This window comes from Mycetomoellerius zeteki, unplaced genomic scaffold (assembly GCF_001594055.1).
Source record: "Mycetomoellerius zeteki isolate Tzet28-1 unplaced genomic scaffold, Tzet1.0 scaffold58, whole genome shotgun sequence".
In the NCBI taxonomy this organism is placed as follows: domain Eukaryota; kingdom Metazoa; phylum Arthropoda; class Insecta; order Hymenoptera; family Formicidae; genus Mycetomoellerius; species Mycetomoellerius zeteki.
The window spans coordinates 551,245-573,266 of NW_017257588.1; the positions used below are offsets into that span (position 1 = coordinate 551,245).

Genomic DNA, 22,022 nt, shown 5'->3' on the forward strand with positions numbered 1-22,022 from the left:
AAAAGAAAATTGTAAAAATTTTATTTCCGCATTTGTAGAGAGAGAGAAATCATTTTTTAGCTAATTCTGTATAGAAACAAACTATAAATATATAAATTATGAGTTTTTATTTCTTTAATATATACACTGAAAGAAAAGATTGGCTGCTACAGCAAATTAGATTATAAAATATGGCATAGTATTTTTAATTGACTGCAACAGCCAATTTTTGGTTGCGATAGCCTATCTGCAAAGTCAGTATAGGATTTCGATAGACAACCAAAAATTGGCTGCTGCCACCAATTAAAAATGCTATGTCATATTCAGCCAATCTTCTCTTTCAGTATAATAATCTGTAATATAAACAAAAGTAAAATATAAATTTCTTTATAAGTAGCTTGAAATATTATGAACTAATCAAAAATTGTTGAAACTTGAGGAATTCTAAATTCGGCTAGCCATTCATATTTCCAGATACGCGCTCACGTGTGAACGGTTAAAATACGGTGCGTATTGTTGCGCGAATGACCTCCAGTTTGTAGTCTTTCTGCTGGTGCATTTGCTACCCCCTGAGGGCATAGTCCAGAGTTTTTGCGTCGGTGCATTAGGAACGCGATATTTCAAGCTCTGACCCAACATATATTGGCCATCTCCCCGCCCGCGTTCTCCGCACACAGATTCGCACACATATGCCAGCGTCTCTTTTCCCTGGCCCCCGTAAAACCACCGCGGGCGGTTCTGTCTGGTTGGCTTTGGTTTAAAAACAATCGCTATAACCGCGATCCCCGGGCGGTTTTACCGGGCGAAACAACGCCGAACGCTGACCCGCAGAACGACGGGAGAACTTTTCGCTGACTTGAGCCGGCCCAAGCTCCCCGTGAGAGAAGATTTCACATTTAATGGCGTTTTGCAGCACGGAGACCCACTCGTCGTTTCGATTATCGTGTTACATTGAGAAAAGCACTGGCCTCGATGGAATTCAACGCGCTACCGGCACTATATTTCTTGCGATACCTTTCCCTTACAACGATACGATACTTTTACGTTTTTCGTTCCATAATCGATCGCTAGATATTTAAGAATTGAAGAAAACCGAAAAAAGAAAAAGAATCGAAGTAGATAGTGTTTTTGAAATGATATAAGATTTCCGTACTTGCTTCTTCTACGTATATATCGTTCGTAAGAAACATTGAAGTCCCGATTGAAATCTTCTCTCATATGCATATAGATGAGAAAGTAAGAGTCTCTGACGACATAAGATATTTCATACTTTTTTAATACAATTTCATGATATCTCTTTATCTTTTCGCATAACATTTATTTCAACCACCTGTGACTCACGGTAATTGTCGCATAAAATATTATTGAAATTTATTGTTTCCCTCAGGATTACAATCACCGCTTATATACATTCTGTAATATATATGTAGAGGTATACGAGGCTATGAAGATATAGGGAAAAGACTAGTATTTCTGCGTTAAAATTGTAATAGTAAGGTATATATATAATTGTAATATTAGTATAAATTACTGTAAAGAGAATAGAATTAGAAAGATTGTGATAAATTATATTGAGGGGGAATTCTAGACAAAAATTATAAGGGATGGATGAATTTGTAGGTATCTGTTTAAATAAAATTATAAATCAAGTCCCTTTTGACGTGTAAGATGAAGTAATTAAATTTGTTCTATAGACAATAATAATAAAATATTAATAAACGGACAATGAGAGCATTCACAGCTCAATACTTGGAGCGCAATACATATATAATATATTCTCAATACTTTACATTAAGTGTTACAAAGTTCTTGGACGGTTTACTTCAAACCATCTTCAGCAATGCCATATAATTTTCATACAATATTCCAATTCGCAATGTTGGATATGGTCTCTGCGTTCAACCGAGGATGAGCATTCCCCTACTTCCTAGTTGAGAAATGCCACGAAGTCTCTTCGTTGTTTAATCAAGTGATTAATTGAAGGGTACAATAATAACGAACAACAATATTAGTTGTATTAATTTTATGTATTGTAGTTCTTCGCTTTTTACTCACCCTCCGCCTTCGCAGATTCAAAGCGCAATACGTCATATTACAATAAGTAGAAATTCAAATATAAAGATACCTATATAATAAAGATACTATTTATATGGAAGTTAGATATGTAATGACCGTCAAAATTATTCAAAGCGCTACGTCAGGACAGAACAATAAATAATTTATAAGTCAAACTAATATAATGCCCTCATTGCCCGTTTATTAATATCTTATTATTATTATTATTTGTTTTTCAAGAGCCCTCTCAAATATAGGGTAACTGTCCCTATTAATGTGTCTTTTAGCCAATTTGCTTATTACTGAATTAATTATTAAATATTGTAGCTTTAATTTTATCTGCTTGCAATCAATATCAGTTTTTCAACTCTTCCTTTTTCTTATATTTCTTTAATCTAAAAAATGTTAATACTTTATAATGTTTTTGACAAAAAACATGTTTTTGTCCTTATTATTAAGTCCTTCAAGCGGCGATGGCCCTATTAATGTGCCTCCTAATTTGTGTGCCTATCCATTTAACTCATTTTAACATATAGTTACTAAAACAGATAATAAATTTAAGCTAATTGTTTAAGTTAATATTACATAAATAATTATTTCAATTATATTTATTTCAATGTATACTCATAACACAACGTTCTCAGTTCCAATACAGGGCACATTAATAGGGACAAGCTTAAAATCTCGCGGTACGTATTATTGGATTCATAAATTCCTCGTATCTTTCGAAAAATATTTAAAATACTTTAATACTTCAAAATAAAATATTATCTTTAGTATCGTAAATATTAATAATTTAACTTAACAAAAAAAAATATTTTTTCTTATTTATTCGTGCTAGTTTCCTTTATGATTTGTCAAAATACAAAAGCGCGCACACTAATAGGGACAGTTACTCTATATTGTTTGTTTTTCTATAAATATATCTACATCCATATACAATTTTAATTCACATTTATGTTTCTTTTTTATATCTTTTTATATTTGCATACTGTACATAATAATGTAATTATTATAAAAAGAATGCGACTTTATTGACGCTTTATTTCTGTAATTTTTCTGATATAAGTATTTTCTCATATCTCTTAACAGTAACAAAATACAAAGTAATAAGTTTTTTAAATCTAACAATAAGATATCAACAACACGAAAGCTGAATCTGATCTTTGCCAATTGAATAAATCAATCGTTCGCATATAAAGAATGGTCTATCATGAACTATGTTGACTGGAAAGTTTTTGATGAAACTGTTCGAAGGTACCAGCCACATTCAGTCGACCGGATCTTTGCCCCACGATCATTTTCACAAGTATTTATCGCTGCTCCTTCCGGTCCTGAATGATGCATCGATATCCGCGAGCAAGCACGTTTACGGATGCTGCGGTCCATCGAATTTCCTGCGTTGCGGCATATTTTATGACAACATCGACGTTCCATTAATTATATCTTAAAAATATAATATTCTCAATATTAATACGAGGACTCTCAAAGTTGTTAGTCCTCGGCGAGTAGTTAACGCTATATTCGTGCGTAAGTAATCTTAGATTATGACGCGTCGTTACTAAGTCCAAGGGTTCTATTTCGGCACGTACACAAGCAATTACATGAACCATACATTAGCAATGTAACACAAGAGGCCGCTGCAAATTTCAGTAATTGCTGTAATTATGTATACGCTCTGCGGCAATAACTATAAACGTCAGCTCAGCTCGTCGTTTTCGACGACGACAAACTAGTGCGACCTTTCTAAATGCTTAACTTGCTCTCGAAAGAGCTGTGTCGTGATAGGAAACTGCCGATGCCCCGTTCAGCGCTTACCGGTGAATTTATAGACGGGGTTGCATCGACGGTCGTTTCTCCGTTCCGGCACTAAAGCCGCATTCGTATTTATAACCGGCGCCGAGCACACTGGCCAAGCGAACAATCCCCAAAAACGCTTAATGCCACGGTTAAGCAGCAGAAATTCCGCCGATACCTCGCCGTCGCGGTGCATTTTTTTACTCCTTTCGCCCACAACATGCTCGCGATCGCAGTTGAAAGCTGCGTCTGGCGGAAACTATAACGCGGTATATTGCGAACGTGGACGGTAGGATTATCGCCGTACTTATATGAAAGTCCACTCGAGCGCGTCCGATGCACGCACGTGTTTTCAAAAGTTGCTGGAATTGCGCGAATTAGCGATGCGGAAATGACGAGTTTTTAAGTGCAGAGAGAGAGAAAGAAGTATCGTTCCGCCCAGAGGACAATGCAGCGTCTGCACCGATGCAGATTTAATTTCTGCTTGGTAGGCTCTTTTTTTTTCGTGATTCGGCGTAAGTATGCCGGTTGTAGTTTCGTACTTTTATTTTCGGCCACCGCCGTGCACAGACGCGATGTTCAAGGTACGTCTATTATACCGTTCTTTTTTTCCCTTCAAAAGGGAAACCAGACTACAATAATATGGAGCTTCATGTTTATTTGTATTACGGGGATTGGGCTTGCTGGAAAGCAGCATAAATGAATTGAAACAATCCGAGGCAGACGAATTTGTCAACAAAACTCGTCGTCTAGTGAATGGTAAAGTTGAATGAAAACTTCTCGCGAGGCGCAACTTCGGATTAAACGAACCGCGCTTGCGGCGAACAACAAGCCCCGGGTTAACCGAGCCTCAGACTATCAAAGTTCTATCGTTTTTGCATATTGGATTCATGCAAATACGCCACATGCAAAATCTTTTGCATCCTGAAACGTCTTACGAGAAACACTCGCGATCAATATGCAAGACTACGTTTTGAAAGCCTTTCATTTATAAATTCATTTAAACAATTTATTATGTTATTATCGTGTAAGACAATTTTTACGTGGTGTAACTGTATAATCTTAATGTTACAAGCTTATAGTAGTACAAGATCTTTGAGAATTCTACACCGTATGTTAAATTCATGCAACAACACAACGAGATATTCGCGAGTAAATGCACGGATCTTTGGATTGTAAGTGGTATGCTCGAATTGAAATCGGCTTTACGTTTCTACGGATGTTCAGCATTAAGCCAAAGCCGATTATGATAACTCGCCTATCCTATCCGTGATAGCTATAAGGGGTTGACTGTTCGCGCTGAAGGAAGCTCTGCTTCTCTCTGGTCGTGATGCAAATTGGTCTATGCTTGGTAACCCTGTTGACCGCAGTCGATTAACGAGCAGTCTCGAATCGTTAACGCTAAGAGCTGATACGACGAATTAATCAGTATAATCTGTAATACGGCAAATACTATAAATGAATAATATGAACAGAAATGCGCACGATACGATCCTATCATGCTCATTTCTGTCCACATTATTCATTTATCATATTGCATTTTTATATTTAAATCCATAATATTCATTTATTATTCATTTCTCATTTTTATTGAATGCATGCATTTAGACTATGTACTACCGTTCAGAAGTATTTATTCATTTTGTTTTCTTTAATGAAAAGAAGTAAATTTCAATCTTTTCTAATCTTCTAGATGTTAGACTTAATAATACGTATAATGTTTGATAATCTAAAATTTTACATCGTGCTCTTTTGCTTTAAAAGTGACACATAAATAAAAAAAATTAAATTTTCCAAAACAGGGAAGAAACTATTTTTCATCTTGACAGAGAATATTGACTAATCAAATAATATCGGTAAAAATTACATTCTTAATATGATTAAATATTATTTTTGTTTCATAATCTTTTAAAAATTACCTTGTCTGGATTGTAACGATTTTAACGATTTTTAATGAAATCAGCACTAAAAATACCGAACGATCATTATAAGCCATTTTTATTTTCATTAATATTATATTTCTTGTATAAGATTCTGATTATTTTTGAATAATTTTTTTTAGTAATTATGTCCTTTATATTAATAAAATATTTGACTTGTCATCGCTTTTTTTATTTTCATAGTAATTTATTCATTTAGCTGTTTAAGAATAATAAACATTGGTACTTCTAGTGTTACGTATAAATTTAATAATTAATAGTAATATTTATTTAACTCATTTATGATAACATTTCGAAAATCATGTTTTTGAATTGTGTCATTTCTGAAATAAAAGAGCAATGTACAAAGAGAGATAGAACAGAATTTAGACAAGAGAGAAATATGTACAAAAATCGACGTAGAAAAACACTTTTTAGTGTACTTTTTAGTAAACTGCAGTACTGCAGTTTACGTACGTTACTATAGAATCTGAGAAATAAATACGCGCATTTATCGATAAAAGTAAGGTGTAAATATGCAAAGTTTTAAAATAAAGTAAAACAAAACAGGCAAGCGTATAGAAGATTAACATAACGAATAATATAACATAATAAAATTTAAATAAAATAATATTTCTGAAACGCTATTGAGAGCGCATATGTTCCGATTAAATAGAAAAGATCTTTTTCAAAAGGTGTATTAGCCTTCTATCGATTTCGTAATGCGCTTAAGCGATTACAACATTAATCACTTGATTAGTCTGTTAGACGTCGGGGTCAGGTATACAGCAGAACTCCAACATTACTACCATGAAAATAGACCGACGTTAATAACCGTACTAGCGAGCTTCGCAATTTCTCTCCTCTATCTAGCAATATATTGCATAGTTCTAAAACCACATAATTCTGAAACCAAATGATATCCTACGTTGAGTTAAAGTTCCTATAGTTTGTAAATTATTTTAATTATTTTAAAACGGCAAGATATACATTATGCAATTTATTGTATTTTATTTAGTTGTTAAAATTTAACGTCAAACTCTCTCTCGTCTATTTCAGATTACCATCAGTGTGGCTGTAAACGGCAGCCAGCACACACTCAATTTTTACTCAATTTACTCGCTAGCTTTGTCAAAATTAGTCGAGCGTAAAAATGTTACGATTGTCGGACTAGGGAAATGGTTTTTGTTGAATTCAATACGACGCGTACATACGCATGCACGTCGACGCATATGTATGTGCCTCTCTGTTTGTAAACGCATTATACATATTTATAGGGAATAAAGCGATATAAACGCGGGGGAAGGAGAGAAGGATGGCAAGTGCGAAGCCAATTAAAGTGCAAATGTATGGAGATGGGGATAGAATGCCAAGCACCACACTGACCGGGAAACTATAAAACCAAAACTCAACCCGACTAATCAACATCCATCATGCCATATCAACGCATTGAATTTGTTAAAAAAGAGTTAAAAAATGGAGGAGAAGAAAGAGAAATACAAAACCAAATTATAAATAAATAGTGCTATAAATAAATAGTGGAAGTAAATAAAATTAATATAAAAAGTGTTATATATAGCAGTTTAACGTCATATGGATTTGTATAATACGTTTGAATAAATGGCTTTCGGAAGCAGTAAAAATGCAACTGAAATTGGGAATTATCGTAAAAATCAAGGTATAATAATCAAACATGAGTTCGTAAACGAAGCTTATAACGATTGCATGGGATTATTTATATTACGATTTTACAATATTTTCGGAATACTGCATTCGAAAAGCTGTTGATATGAAATATTTTGAGCTCTTAATTTATCGTACTATTTTCAACGTGGAAATGTATCAAATGGTGTACTGTAGAGAATACAAATTAACACGCACTTGATTTCCGACGATGGGAAATGGCGTTTATTAAAAAGTCAATCCACACGGTGCGCATGGACGTGAAAAGAACACGGTAGTTTCGAAATTATGCAGCAACGACCGGCACGGCTGGTACGGCCTGTTTCAGCTAGATATTAAGGTTAATAAATGAAACATAACAGGATTTCCACACGCCAGTTGCACATGGCGGAAGTTGCAGCATAGCCAGCACGCTTTCGCTTTACAGGGAATTCAAGCGCTCTCTGCTAGTTGAGAATCGATCAGCACAAAGTCGTTTCGTATGAAACTGCTACGTAGAAGCCCGCATTATTGGAAATCAGCTTACCAAGCGGCACCGACTGTAAAGTAACAAATTATTGTACATGACACTCGCTACTGTCGATTCAATATCTAGCGAGCAGAATCTGATCGGTTAAACCGTGAAACATCCAAACACATCTTCGTATACATCAGCGATAAATTCGATCCCAATCGACCATTGAAGCTTATAATTTACAAATGTTATTATGCCATATTAATCCTTTTACATCCAATATTCTATGTACGGACGGATATCTCTTTTATATGGTATATATATATATTATATTTTTAATGTAGGTACATATATATTTAATATCAGTGTTGCTTTTCCGTATAACGTACGGATATGTTCTGAACTATACCTATAATTTAAATTATTTCACACAAAAATCATGGAAAATGCGAATTGATTTCCACGTGAAAAGATAAATAGCATAAATACAGAATATAAATTTGTGAAATATACCTCTGAATAAATAAAAAATCGATCGTGAAGAATTAATAAAATTTCAAAGCGCAATCAGATTTACGATGGAAATGTTTCAGCTGTAATTATTTTAAAATCTTTATATCCTCTCACGATATTTTGGAAATTATCGTAAATTCCTCTTGATAAAGATTCCGTGCAGAATCGATATCGGAGAATTCCAGTACAAAAGTTCTTGATTGATTCGTAATCTTCTTTTAATTAGCTAGTCAGCTCGATGGTCAATAGATAGTATTTCATTTTGGTTGATCAAAAGCCGAGTGTGAAAAAGACATGATAAACATCTAGTTCTCGTAAATCGGGAATATGCAATAAATCTAGATGAAATGCTAAAGCTCGTTCTTCCGCCTTAAGTCGAGAGAAGTAGAATCGCACCGCACTGAACGTGACTAAAGGAAAGAATACGATAGTCCATTCCTTTAAAGCTCGAAACTATAGTATAGGATTACGGTTATAGTCTGCGCTCGCGGAAATCTTCGATATCGCGAAATAACGAGCTCGGCCCTAAGTATTATCGAAGTCACATAGTTCACAGTCATTGGAAACCTAATGCATTACTGTGGCAAAGTACGATAGAAATTGATGTGCTAGACAAAAACGATAAATACACTTTAAATTCATAATATCAAGTTATACCTAATTTGAATTATTTTTAATCATTTCTATAAATTGTCATTGCTTCTATTTGATATGTTGTTAATTTGATTAAAACAAAATTAACAAATTTAAACAATTTAAGGAATGTAATAAATTGAACCAAAATAAAGTACATACTTTAATATGGACGTCGTTTACTTTGAAACTATATAATCACAGAAATGAATTGATTTACATTTTGACACACTTCTTTTGGATATTAAAAATAATAAAATGTCATTTAACTTTAAGAGATTTGGTTACCATTGTTTCTTTAATAATAACAGTATACCACAGTTAGATCTTTCATGAAATTGTGCAACATATCTTCAAAATCAATAGGATTCATGATAATAAATAAAATATAAGTTCAGCCAGAACAGTTCTCTCCTGAGCATTCTATAATTCGAATCGTACTCTGTTCGAGTAAACTTACCGTTTAAACATGTGATGGTAACTTCATAAACCTTGCCCAGTTGAATTTATACTGAAATCGAATTCCCGGCTCGCGAATTATACAGTTATCGCCGAGTTTCGGCCCAGCAGTTTCTGTCAAGTGACAAAGATAATGAACGACCTTTGAGAGACCACATCCGCTGTTCCGTCTATTACCATAGTAATACCGGCTTTCGTGAACCGTTTCCTAACGTGAACAGCTGTGCGAAAGAGCTCTTCGGACACGGCGACGCGCGCGCGTTTAAACGAAAATTATTAGATACCTGAAACAGCCGACCACATACGGTAGCTTGCAAAGGACGACTATTACGGCGCGGTGCGGAGGTCGGTCCGCGTGTCGGCTACAAGGTGCATCCCCGATCTACGTGGTGGGCTGATCGGATCGGTGAAATCGAGCAGCGTCAACTTCATTAGAATTTAACGCTGTGTAAAGTGAGCGCTAAGTGGATCTGTTCGTTCGGCTGTCGTCCGCTGCACCTGCAACCACGATTTTCCGTGGGTTACCCTAACTGCAGCTGCTCGCGACATCTCACATTTTTGGTGTGACCTCGATCTCTGGCTATGTCACGCATTTTTTTATACGAGCAAAATCCGTTTGCAAAATTTTTTTATGGAAGATCTAATCTTACAATTAATTGAAAGATAAGATTTAAATTTAATAATTCAAATTAATTGATTAAATTTATCACATGTAAAATACATAAAATGGTGAGGCATTAGCAAGGCTGCTGTTACAAAGCCTATCAGAAATTTTAATAAATATGCATTTTAGGTGATCACCGATTTAAGTGTCCTTTAGATATGTTGTAAAGGAGAGTATCTTGAATGATTTCCTGTAAAAATTGAGTGGAGGATGGCATTGGTTTAGGAAATATAGTAAATTAAAGTTCTATAATATGTAGAAGATAATATTGATATAAGAGGTATAATATGAATAGTGAAGTTTGTATATACGGGTACTAATTTCTTAAAAAATGTAAACAAAGTCAGAAAGTCACAGAAAATCACAAATATTTTGTGAATAGTCGACGTATTTCAGTTCGTTAACAGCTTTCAATATGCGACTATACGAGTTTCTAAGTCTTGTTGATGAAGGGGCGCACCACTTCCACCCCACCTCTCTCCCTGAGGCATACGCCTTTCAACGTCTACTTGTTTGTTTTGATTCCTCTGATCAAATTTGGTACTAAAACAAACACATAGACGCTGAAAGTCATGCGCCCCTTTGCAGGGGGGAAAGGAGGCGAGCGGGGGGAGGGTGAGAGTCGGGATGAGTCGCTTCGTGGAAAGTCGTATGCTCCGACTTTATCATGAAACTTTAATTTGTCATATCTCCTAAACCAATGCTGTACTCCACTCAATTTTTGTAGGAAATCACTCAGGATACTCTTCTCTACAACATATCTAAAAGACACTTAAATCGGTGATGTGTCATCTAAAATGCATATTTACCAAAATTTTTATACGTATATTATAAATGTAAGTATTTCGGGTTTCATGCGCATACTTGTTTTATTTTTATTTTATCTGCAAATTTATAACTACTTTTTCATAGATTTATCTCGTTTAGGAAATGTTGAATAAACGAAGAGCACGTTGTTGAATCACAGCGAGTGTAACTAATAATAGTAATAATTAACAACATATACTGATGTAAAGCATGTGTAATTATATCGCTTATATATAAATTATACATTATTAACGTTGCCCAGCGATCTATTGATCTAGTTTATGAATCATTCCGTAATATTCCAAGTTTATGAGAAACGCCAATCTATATCTAATAAACATACCGTGGGTGGACGGGATCCTATAATCGCTTATTATTGGTTGCATAACCAGCTAATCGGAACCACATCGATTACAAGATAACTTTATCACGTGCATAACACGATTTACGTGCTCAATGTATTATCTATGCTCGAAGTTAATATATGTAAGTTTAGCATGGAGATAATATCACTCTAATTATTCACGTTTTTCCATGTCACTGAAATCCGTTTATTGGAACAAAAAACATATATTCTCATTATATATATTTACATTAAGGGGATCCTAAAGTCGTCTGTATTACTAAATCATGTAATTTTTGTATAACAAATACTTTTTTTCTCTTTCACAGATTCTCTCGAAAATCCTTTTCCATGTCACTGAAATCCATTTATTAGAACAAAAAACATATATTCTCATTTTATATATTTACATTAGGGATTAAAGTATACGCATTAATACATGTTTGTGAGGTGGAGTTTATACCGAGAACGACCAAAAATTTCGAAATTGATATATTTTTTATTGTTTTGTAACATTACTTATTGTTAGTGTAACATGGCGTCTCAAGCTGTCAAGTCGTAACAACATTTGCTTGGTACAAAAGTTTTGCAACCTGTATTTACGAAATAGTAATCCATAAAGTTTGCATGAACAAATAACGTCGCGTTCTTAGAATTAGACTTAGACGCTTTATCGTGACGAATTTGTTATACGAAAATTGACACGAATGTGCGATTGCGTGTATCATAGGTTGCGTGAGATATTGGTGTGGTAATATATAAAGACATGTCGATGCGCTGGAAGAACAGCGACATCTAGTGACTTTGTCGGAGTTCGAGCTTCGCTTTATTCCCTTAAGAGGATCCTAAATCGATTACCGAACTTGATCGAAGTCGATAGTGCAATAATATTTAATAAAATATAATGTGACGAAAAAAAATAACTGATATATAAAGCTATATGTAAAAAATACACTAAATAACGCTGGAAAAATAATTGTTCTTTTTCTTCGGATAACTCACGAAAAAGCTCATAAAATAATATTGAGATGAGAGTGGCTATCCGAACGGTTATCTGTAATAATAGCCATTTAATAGCCGTCAGTCTCTGAATAATCGAACGGGAAACGCAGCATCCGTGAGTGAACGCTATGGCAACAGTAGGATCCCAGAGGATCTCTGGAGAGAGGAAAACTGAGAGAGCTCCACAAAAGCCGTCCGAGTACGTCTTTGTTTACTCCAAGCTATCTCCGTTCGCGTTTTCGTCTTTTCTCCGATTTCCCTCGTTCACTTTCGGTTCTTCTTGCGGGGCATCTCGGCTCCTTCGCTCTTCGAGTATCGCCAGTCCTTATCCCCTCGAATCGCCTAGCAGCTCTGACAAGACTCCTTTTATCTCGACGATATCGCGCTCGTCCCCCTTACTCCATCGTTTAAACAAACTTCTCTGTAATCGAAACTGAATCGATGGATTAAGAATCCAATTGCGAATTTCTCACTCTTTCTCTCTTTTCTCTTGCTTATGTCTTACTCCGCGCATCGTAAAATCCCTTCAAATATAACCCTTATAGCAAGACGCGCACTGTTGGTTAAATTGGTATCTGCGGCCGGAAAGAATCATGTAGGACGGGCGTTTTCCCGAAATACGTTTCCACCCTCCCATCGACGCTCGCGATGAGATATCTATAGTAGCAGAAGTAAAAGCAGCAGCAGCAGCAGTAGCAGCAACAGCAGTAGCAGCAGCAGTGGCAATAAAGCTTGCTTTATTTTTACTATCCCTCCAGCCAAGTACCGCCCCGTATTTCCTCGGGATATTGACATATCGGGGGTGCCGGGGCTTCTCCTCTTAACGCCCTTTTTACACTGGCTTGGAATTTATGTCTTCTTCCTCCTCTTCTCGTTCCGCCCTCTACTCTTTTCGCCCAGCACTCTCTTATTCTCCGCCTCTCTATCTCGTTCCCATCCCGCGTTCTCTTCTGTCTTTCTCATCTTGTTTCTCGTCGACGGTGACGGTTCCTCCTCTCGTACGCATCCACCAATTCTCGACCACTCCTCACGTTTCTCGGACAATCAATCACGCACGCGTATATATCCACGTTTGCAGAATCAACCGGAAATCTCTATTAGAAACCGAATCACCGCGGCCTCTTTTCTCAGTGTCCTAGATCGAACCTGTCGATTGTTCGACCGTAGAATAACGTAGGCGCAATCGTTACTGGCAACGATCCATTCGTCGAATACTTCCTCGACAAACGGGAACGCCATTTGGATGCAAAATCACTGCAGATTAGGAATCCCGAGAAAAACGGATGGTGTCGAATTTTCTGGGCGGCAGTCAACTCGGAGAGGGATAGTAATCTCAGATATAATAAGAAGTCCGTGACGTATAGCTATCCATCTACATAAAAATTATTGCTCTTATTAGTATTTTATTTTACAAAAAGTGTCGTCTTTATTTCGATTATTGAAATTGATTATAAAGTTACAAGTAAAAAACGTTTTATACTGTCATGACGAAGGGGTAACCACTTAATGTAATCGTGGGACAGAGTCCTCGAAATTATTATAAAATTCATATGAAATATCTATGTATAATCCGATAATTACATATGCAACTAATTGTATAATATTAAATGAAATCGTATATTTTACCAAATGACTTCATATACAGTAAAAAAAATTATTTGTAATCAGATGGAATCACATGAAATCATGTAATCTATGAGACAATATTGCTAGTGGTTACCCCCTCGTGTCATGGTGTAAGATTGATCAGACGGATCACGTAATGACATCTATTCAATCCCAAAGTGAGGTGTTAAAGACTTTTATCAAGGTCGAATTCCGCAGAGTCAGCTAATACGTTGTGACGTTTACTAACTTTTTGCGCAATCAGGCGAGAAGTTTTCTCTTCTCGCTCCCCTTTCGTGGAACACCGCATGTAGTTCGACGAACAGGAGGGGATCTTTATATTAATAACTGTGTTTTTGCCGGTTCATCTAGCACGTTCGGAACGTCAGATGAAAAATGCGGCAATGATAAAAACGCGAATGCCCCTCGAACGCAATCCGGTCAATGGACGCGGAAAAACAATGAACAACCGCTCGTCAACCCGCTCGGGGGTTGTAACCTTGCCTGCCTGCCCTCTCTCCTCCCCCCTCATGCTCTCTCATTTTTTGTTGCATTCCTATTTATTGGTACCATGGGACATATGGTGGCGTAAGGGTGCGTTGTATAAAAAAGGGCTACGAGAGGAGGAATGTGAGGAATGGGGGAGAATGAGAGAAGCGCGAAAGAGCCACGAACACGGCGGCGAAAAACGCAATATCGTGCCGGGAATGTCAAGCAGAACTACAGAATGAAAGCAGATCGAGTGGACGTTCAAAATCGTCCGACAAAGCTCGCAGACCGTTCGCCAGGATTGAGAGTCTTCCAGTATGTAGCTTCGATTACTGAAAAGCACACGACTGCGCCTCGTTACGGGCATTCGGTTACGATCAGAGGATTGTAGCTAGCGACCGTGGTCGATTATAGGTCAACTTTATTTGACATCGATGAATATACAGTTACGACAGTTAAACGATTCGTTGACGCGCGGTGTATTTGACCACTCTCATATTCCGCTATTTACGTATCGAGTACTTAATCCCGTTGTACACATCTCTAGGATCAATAAAGAGCCTGTGTGTAGGTTAATCCCGATGCAACAGGAGTATCAGAGACATTATTGACGATACAATGCCGTTATCTTTATACGATATTCGCAATGTCGATCAAGATATAAATTACGTACACCAAATATAATTTTGCTCTGCCGATCTAAAAATAACAAAAAAATTCCAATTTTTATACGAAATAATATTAACGAAAAATTCATATCACCGATAATTAAAATTCCTGTGCACCGATTAAAAGATTGGGATCAATAATTCATAAAATTTTGATGGTATTATAAAAATCTCGATGGAAGCTATCGGGAAAATTGAAACATTTATCTTAAATTTTCTTTATATAATTTTCTTTTTAAAAATTTTACCTTTTCTCTCTCTATTTATCAAGATGTTTTTATAGAAACATTACACGAAAAGAATAATTTTATTAAAGTATCTAAAAATTTAAGTATATATACATATCTCTGAAAATAATTTTGTTGGACCATTAAAATAATTAGGTATATAGTATATTTATATTATATAATTAGGTATAATTAAAAAACTCAAGCATGATGAGCAATGTTGCAAAAAGTTTTGACATTCTAGCAATGAAATAACTTGAGTTTGAGCGTCCTACTCTCTAAATTTCTTGGGGTAAAATTTTACTTCAAAAAAGTGAAAATATTACCATTAATGAAAAAGAGTGAAAATATTTGCACTCTTGAAAAAGAATGATAGATTTTCACTTTTTTTGTGGAGTGAGATTTCATTCTTTTTATTGAGATTTACTCTAAAAAAGAAATGATTTAAACTTACAAACCGACACTGACGCCTTAAGTCTTACTTACAATGAGGTTCTTAATTAGTTAATATAAACTATTTTTAAAGTTGATCGTTCTTTTCTCTCTTGTTGTTTACTATTCGTGTGATCGTCAAATTGACAAGACGTATTCACTTGTACTTTACATTTGAAAATCTTTAATTTTAACTTGTGACGAATTTCGCATTTTTATTTCGATAGCGATGTACAAGATTGTTAGTGATTTGTAAGGAGATATGAGGTGAGCATTATTTAATTACTGTTGTCCAATCTATATCTTAAAAAATCTTAATATAATTCCAGCTGAATGTTTATTGTAATTCGGCTATGTAACTGTGTTGGACAACTGCTCAGGTTCTCATATCCCCACATGTACAGTCGCATATAGCAAACTATCGAAACTTGCGGCGATGTCGAAGTTTAGTTTTAAGTCGTAACAAATGTGTTTTAATTATATATTTTAATTTTGTGAATTTAAGCTGAAGATGACTCAAACTTAGAGTTGAAACATTTTTTCTTAAAAATTTATTAAATATTTTTCGCATTACTTACATTTTGCGTTGACTCCTATGGCCTTGGTTTTACTTCTTATTTGTATTGTCTAAAAAAGGAGTAAGACTTTTTTTACTTCACTCCGAAAGAGTGAAAATTTTTCAATCTTATTTAAGAGTGCAAATATTTTCAATAGTGGTAGTATTTTCAATCTTTTGAAGTGAGATTTCACTTCAAGAAATTTAGAGAGTACGTAATTATTTTGATAGTTCAACACAACTGTTTTCAGATTTTTATCCAGTTAAATTTTTAGATACTTAAACAAAATTGTTCTTTCTCATACAATCTAATATTATCTTTCATGTACTTAAATATGATTTTTATCAACCGGCATGCTGTGCTCATATATTACATAAAATGTGCGATATGAAACCAAAATGTTCTCATAAACGGTTTGCTTCATACTGGCGTACATTTTATTTTCCAGGTCAAGTTGATCTCTGGACCCAAAGCACCACCGGCTGCGCCTGTACCTTTAATGCATCCAGCAACGATTGCGCTTGTTGCGTACCATCGGGTGGCTGCAGCTGCGGTGCAGGTTCGCCCGATAGATGCGCTCAATGCGGACTGGAGCAGCATTGCGCAAATAGTAAGTATTGCTAAGTTAATCATGACTTACACAACGAGATTGAGGTTCTTAAAATTGTAATGTTTGTTGTAACACATTTTACTACGAGTAAGATTTCTTGTAACTATATTTGACACAGACATTAATTAAAAACATTGCAACCAAAACGGAGCATTGTAATTTTAAGAGATACATTTCTGACGCGCTTTAATCTGCATGCATGTAAAGCATGGCGTATAAATGCAAAACTTATTAATCTCGCAAGCAGTAAACGGAAATTCTTTCTCACTGTCGCTTTTACCGCTTTTTCTACCCGCCGACGATCAACTAACTGACATATTTGCTCTTTCGGTCCCCTACGAGGAAGTATAATTACGTTGTGTCAAAAAGACATAGACGATCTCTTTGAGTCTTTGCCGTCGCAAAAAACAAGATTCACGCCATTAAGCCACTTGCCTCGTGCTGCTTCTCGTTTGCAACCGCTCGTGTCGCGCGAACAAGTGGAAATTAAAGCGTCGCGTCGCGGCGAACAAATCCCTTTGGAAGCGATCGTAGGACGGCGCGGTGAAAACGGGAAAGTATGATTCAAAGAACGAATAGGAAAGCAAAAGAGAACGGGGACGTTAAGAGGATGAGCCCTTGGCAATGCTCAAAAGAGACCGTGATATCTAAGGAAAAGAAGGCGTGATTCCGATCGCGGCTTGCTTTGCACGATGGAATAAATCGGTATCGAAGAAATTACTCCCACATGCCGTCTCCATTCGATCTTTCTTTCTTATAACTAATCACTCTTGACGAAGTTCTTATCCTTCATCCATCTAACCTTTCTTTGCGCTAATTACGAAGAGCGATATTGCCTTCGTGTTCCATCCATCAAATTCTTCTCTGTTCGGATTTCTTTCAACATCACAGGATATTCTATGACCCCGGAAGTGTATTTAGTTACAGTTAAAAGGGTTTACAAATTATTCTTTTTTGGGCAAGCTTACAAGATTTTGTTTAAAATATAAATAAAAATCTTTAATGATGCTCATTAGCATCAATAATATTATTGCTTGTCAATTTATTCTGTGACATATACTTCAGCTTCAGTCTAGAACTGTGTTTCATGATCGACAAATAATCAGCGCATTTCGCTTGAATTAAAAATTGTAAAAAATCCGCCTTGGACCGAATATGACCCTCTTCACTTATTTGTCTTAAAAATTTGGTAGCAAATATAAAAATTGATTACTTTCGATAGCTTAACGTTTATAAATAATCGTATATAATGAGAAATTTGGATTTTTTTATTATAAAGAATTAAGATTACGATAAAAGAACATTTAGTAATTCTGAAATTTTCATTAAGATTTACATTTTTTAGTAAATTTAAAATTTTCGTTAAGGTTTATATTTTTTAATATAAATTTGAACTCATTTTATATAAAAGAATCATAAAAGAATAATACTAATAGTCTCACGTCAAAAAGAAATATGCTACAAGATGGTATTCGCATCACAATCACGAAACATCCTGTACAACATCCTAGAGGAAGCAATTAAGAATCAAATTACACACTATGGCAGATTGCCTCATAATATTGCGCCAAGCTGTCGCGACTCGTCGTCGCCCAAACAACACGGTTGCACAGAGACGCGCCAATGAAACTGTACGAGCAAGAAAAATCGTTATTAGCCACACTTCATTTTTCTCTGTGCCTTTCTGTTGCCATCTTCCTTGTATCATAAAGATTTCATGTAAAATTGTAAAAATTCGATATTCTAAACTAAAAATACGACTTAAATATAATTACATTCTTAATATTTTTGTATTTTTTATAAATTATAAGAAATGAAGAATAATAGAGAATGTTTATCGATACGATTACGTAGTGTTAGTCCAAGTAAAATGCGACCGTATCGCCATTCGATTGTCCGTATTTTTACACAAGCATCGTTTTGTTCCGTTTCAGTGTGCAACATAACGTTGGACAGCAGGCAGCTGTTCAGCAAATCGGATCGTGGCTTCGGGCAAATAAAATCGCCGTATCTTCAAGGGCCCTCGAGGTGTACATACAGATTCGTGCCGGATACTGGACAGCGGGTCGAGCTACAGATATATCGACTGGTGTCCATCGGTCGACACAACGGCACCGCGTAAGTAGCTTTTCGGTGACGCCTTTCTTTCCGCCCGCTCGTATCGCTTAACGGCCTTTTGCGCCCCTGGGCTCCTTTATAGCCGCGACCGTAAACTTTATGGCAAAGTATTCTCGGCGCCTGTACAGCTTCCACCTGACACATGCGTCTTTAAACTTGCACTCACCTCACGGTTGAGTCCAAGTAATTTTGAATACATAATAAAACATATGTGTGTGTGAACACTTAAACTCTTAAACGCCTTTTCAGTATGATATACTTGGTTTTTTCCAATGTTTTTTCAATACTTTGTTCCCATAGTTTAACTTAAAGTTTTATTAATATAAACATATATTTGCTTGGTATTGTTATATTTCCTAATGTTTGACATTTCGATTGAAAAAAAAACCGTTAATTATATCCGTTTTTATGAAAGTTATAAGCAATCGAATTGGATTGGGTATTAATTAATGTGTTGTTCCTGTAGTGAAGCCTTGAAAAGTTAAGAAAACAACTTAAGATCTATTGGATATTTTATGTTGTTTAAAAAGTACTTCAATAGACTTTTGTGTTTTTTTCTTCTAACAATAGATCATCTGTATCTATTGTAAATAAAAATGCAAACAGACTCTTAAAATATTTTGAACACATTTATCAGTCAATAATTTACAACTTGTCAATTGCAAAGTAACCATTATTCGTGAAACCTTCGTCTTTACTTTTCCCGTTTGTGTAAGTAGTTGAAGAGCGGACAGCGCGGACCGATATGATTGAAAATCGCTCTCGTCGATGGTCGTTTCAATTTATCATACTTCCGCTCTTACGAGACGATAGCTGGGTTCTCAAGTCCTCTCGACTATGGGTAGAAGGAGGAGCTGAGAAGTCACGAGTAATGCCGACGGAACTACGAGAACTCGAAGGGTTGGGGAGAAAAATTACTGTTTTTAGAAAGCCCTCTGGCATCCCTAAACCCCGCCATACACGAGAGAGAGAGCTCGTCCACTCCGACCACGTTCACGGACAAACTTCGTGGCGGGCGGGAAAGGCCTTCGACAAGCCCTGGAAAAGTTCTTACAATTTTTCGACAAGGCTCTTCAACCCCAACCCCCTCGTTCTCGGACTCCAGTGTGCCACGACGGCGAAGTCGGAGGACTTACGACGCATCAAGCATCATACGAGCTTATTCTAGTAGCTTTTGTTCCCGTTCCGGAATACGCAAAACGCGCGCGACCGTACATATTCACGAAATGGATGTATGCTTACGGTGTGTGAGTGGCACGAACGAAAAATATACGCCCGTACCTCCCTTATAGCTATCTTTCTTGAGAGAAAATACATTTCCGTTAAATTTTCAACGCCAGTCCTGTCGCCGTGTCTAAAAATAACTTGTTCAAAAATAAGTTTGTAAATCAATTACTATTAGTATCTATTTACGTATATGTATAATTCGACAACACAGACTGAATCTAATAATTATTTCACTCGCAGGAGTATAAAAATTTTATTAATAATTTCGCGTTTTATTCTTGGTAAAAATGTACGTATATCTTAAATTAAGAGAACGTTCAAGATTAATTTTCCCGTAAAAATATATTAAAGCTTTAAAAAAAATATTGTCGGTCCTTTTGCATTTTTAGAGAAGTCTGGGGCGCGATTAAACTCCTACATTACTTGTAATGTGTAAAATATAAATCTGCATAATTCTCATATTACACTTTCAAACAATAAGACTGTACTAAACGACCATCATCCGTTAGAAACTAAAAGCGCTGCGTTAAACGCATATAAAAAATGCAAGAGCCCACACTTTAAGTCCACTTGTTAGCGAGGAAAACGGCTGGTAAGCTGAGAGCGAAAAATACTGTTACTCTTGCCTGCACGACTCAGAATGTTCACGTTTCTTTCGTTTTCCGTGCACTGCGCTCTGAGAAACTGCAACGACCGGAAGAAACAGCGCCGCCCACACGAATTGTACCGCGCAAATCCTTCTACATGGAAAAATATTGGTGCTTGATCGGCTTTATCGTAGAAAATCCTGCGAAATTTTAGTATTACTTCTGAGCGGAATCCTCGAGAAATTTTGCGGGCCATTTGCGATGCTCCTTAAAAGTCGAGGCGAGAAATATCACGCGAAAGTCTGAAGAACAATGAACTGTAGATATTCAACCGATCATCTAGCAGATGAGCTTCAAATTTCATATCGTGTGGAATTGTTTTCGTGTTATTGAAAGTAAAACTACGACAGATCGATATCGACGATGCGCCAGAAAAATATATATTGACTCTGTAATTAAAAGTATATATTCGAAATCTTTAGTAAATAATTAGGGTGATAATATAAATATAATATTTAAATGAGTATTTTGTCATAAATTTTGTTTGCAAAATTGTGCACACTCTTACGAGAATTCAACATTTACGAATGAGATTGAAATAGCCGGTTTTCGTAGTTTACGCAACGCATGACGCTGAATTAATACCACACCGGACCGTAACAGGACGGAGTTGGTGGAAATATGACAAACGACACATGTTACATGCGCGGTCGTGTAATACGTGTGTAGTTCATGCTCGTTAAGTTATAATTAATGTAACTTTCCGAGCTGCACTATGTAGGACGCCATAACAGGTTCCTTGTGTTGTTCCGTATCACGTTTATCACATCCTTCGAAAAACAAATGGTTGATTACTGATTACGAAGAATTATGTTATTATAAAAAGCTTTAACGGTTAAACTGCGCCAGAGTATTCTATGGGAAAAAATTTTAAAAATATGTAAATATATATTTTTAGAAGCTTTATTAAAAAGTCTTAATAAAAAAATATAAAATCTAGTGGTAACATCTGGCAATCTCGGAGATCAAGAAATTACACTGGACAATTGTATCCTTTGGCATATTATTAGGAAAATTAAAAATATTTCTTCTTATGAACATTGTTTCATTAGTTCGTAGAATTTTTTATGAAAATAATAAATTAATCCCCTGTACCGCATGTATGTGCTCCATAAAACTGATAATCAGGGAAAG

At 35.8% G+C, this 22,022-nt stretch overlaps 1 protein-coding gene across 3 annotated transcripts in view; it reads left to right on the forward strand.

The window, feature by feature from the left end:
- The window catches only part of LOC108728164 (uncharacterized), a 273,603-nt gene that overhangs the window by 101,495 nt on the left and 150,086 nt on the right, over positions 1–22,022 (forward strand). For all 3 annotated transcript variants that reach the window (XM_018456583.1, XM_018456584.1, XM_018456582.1), the window contains 2 exons: positions 16,735–16,896; positions 18,831–19,014. In XM_018456583.1, the coding sequence (XP_018312085.1) occupies positions 16,735–16,896; positions 18,831–19,014 (346 nt within the window). The remainder of the gene's footprint in view (positions 1–16,734; positions 16,897–18,830; positions 19,015–22,022) is intronic.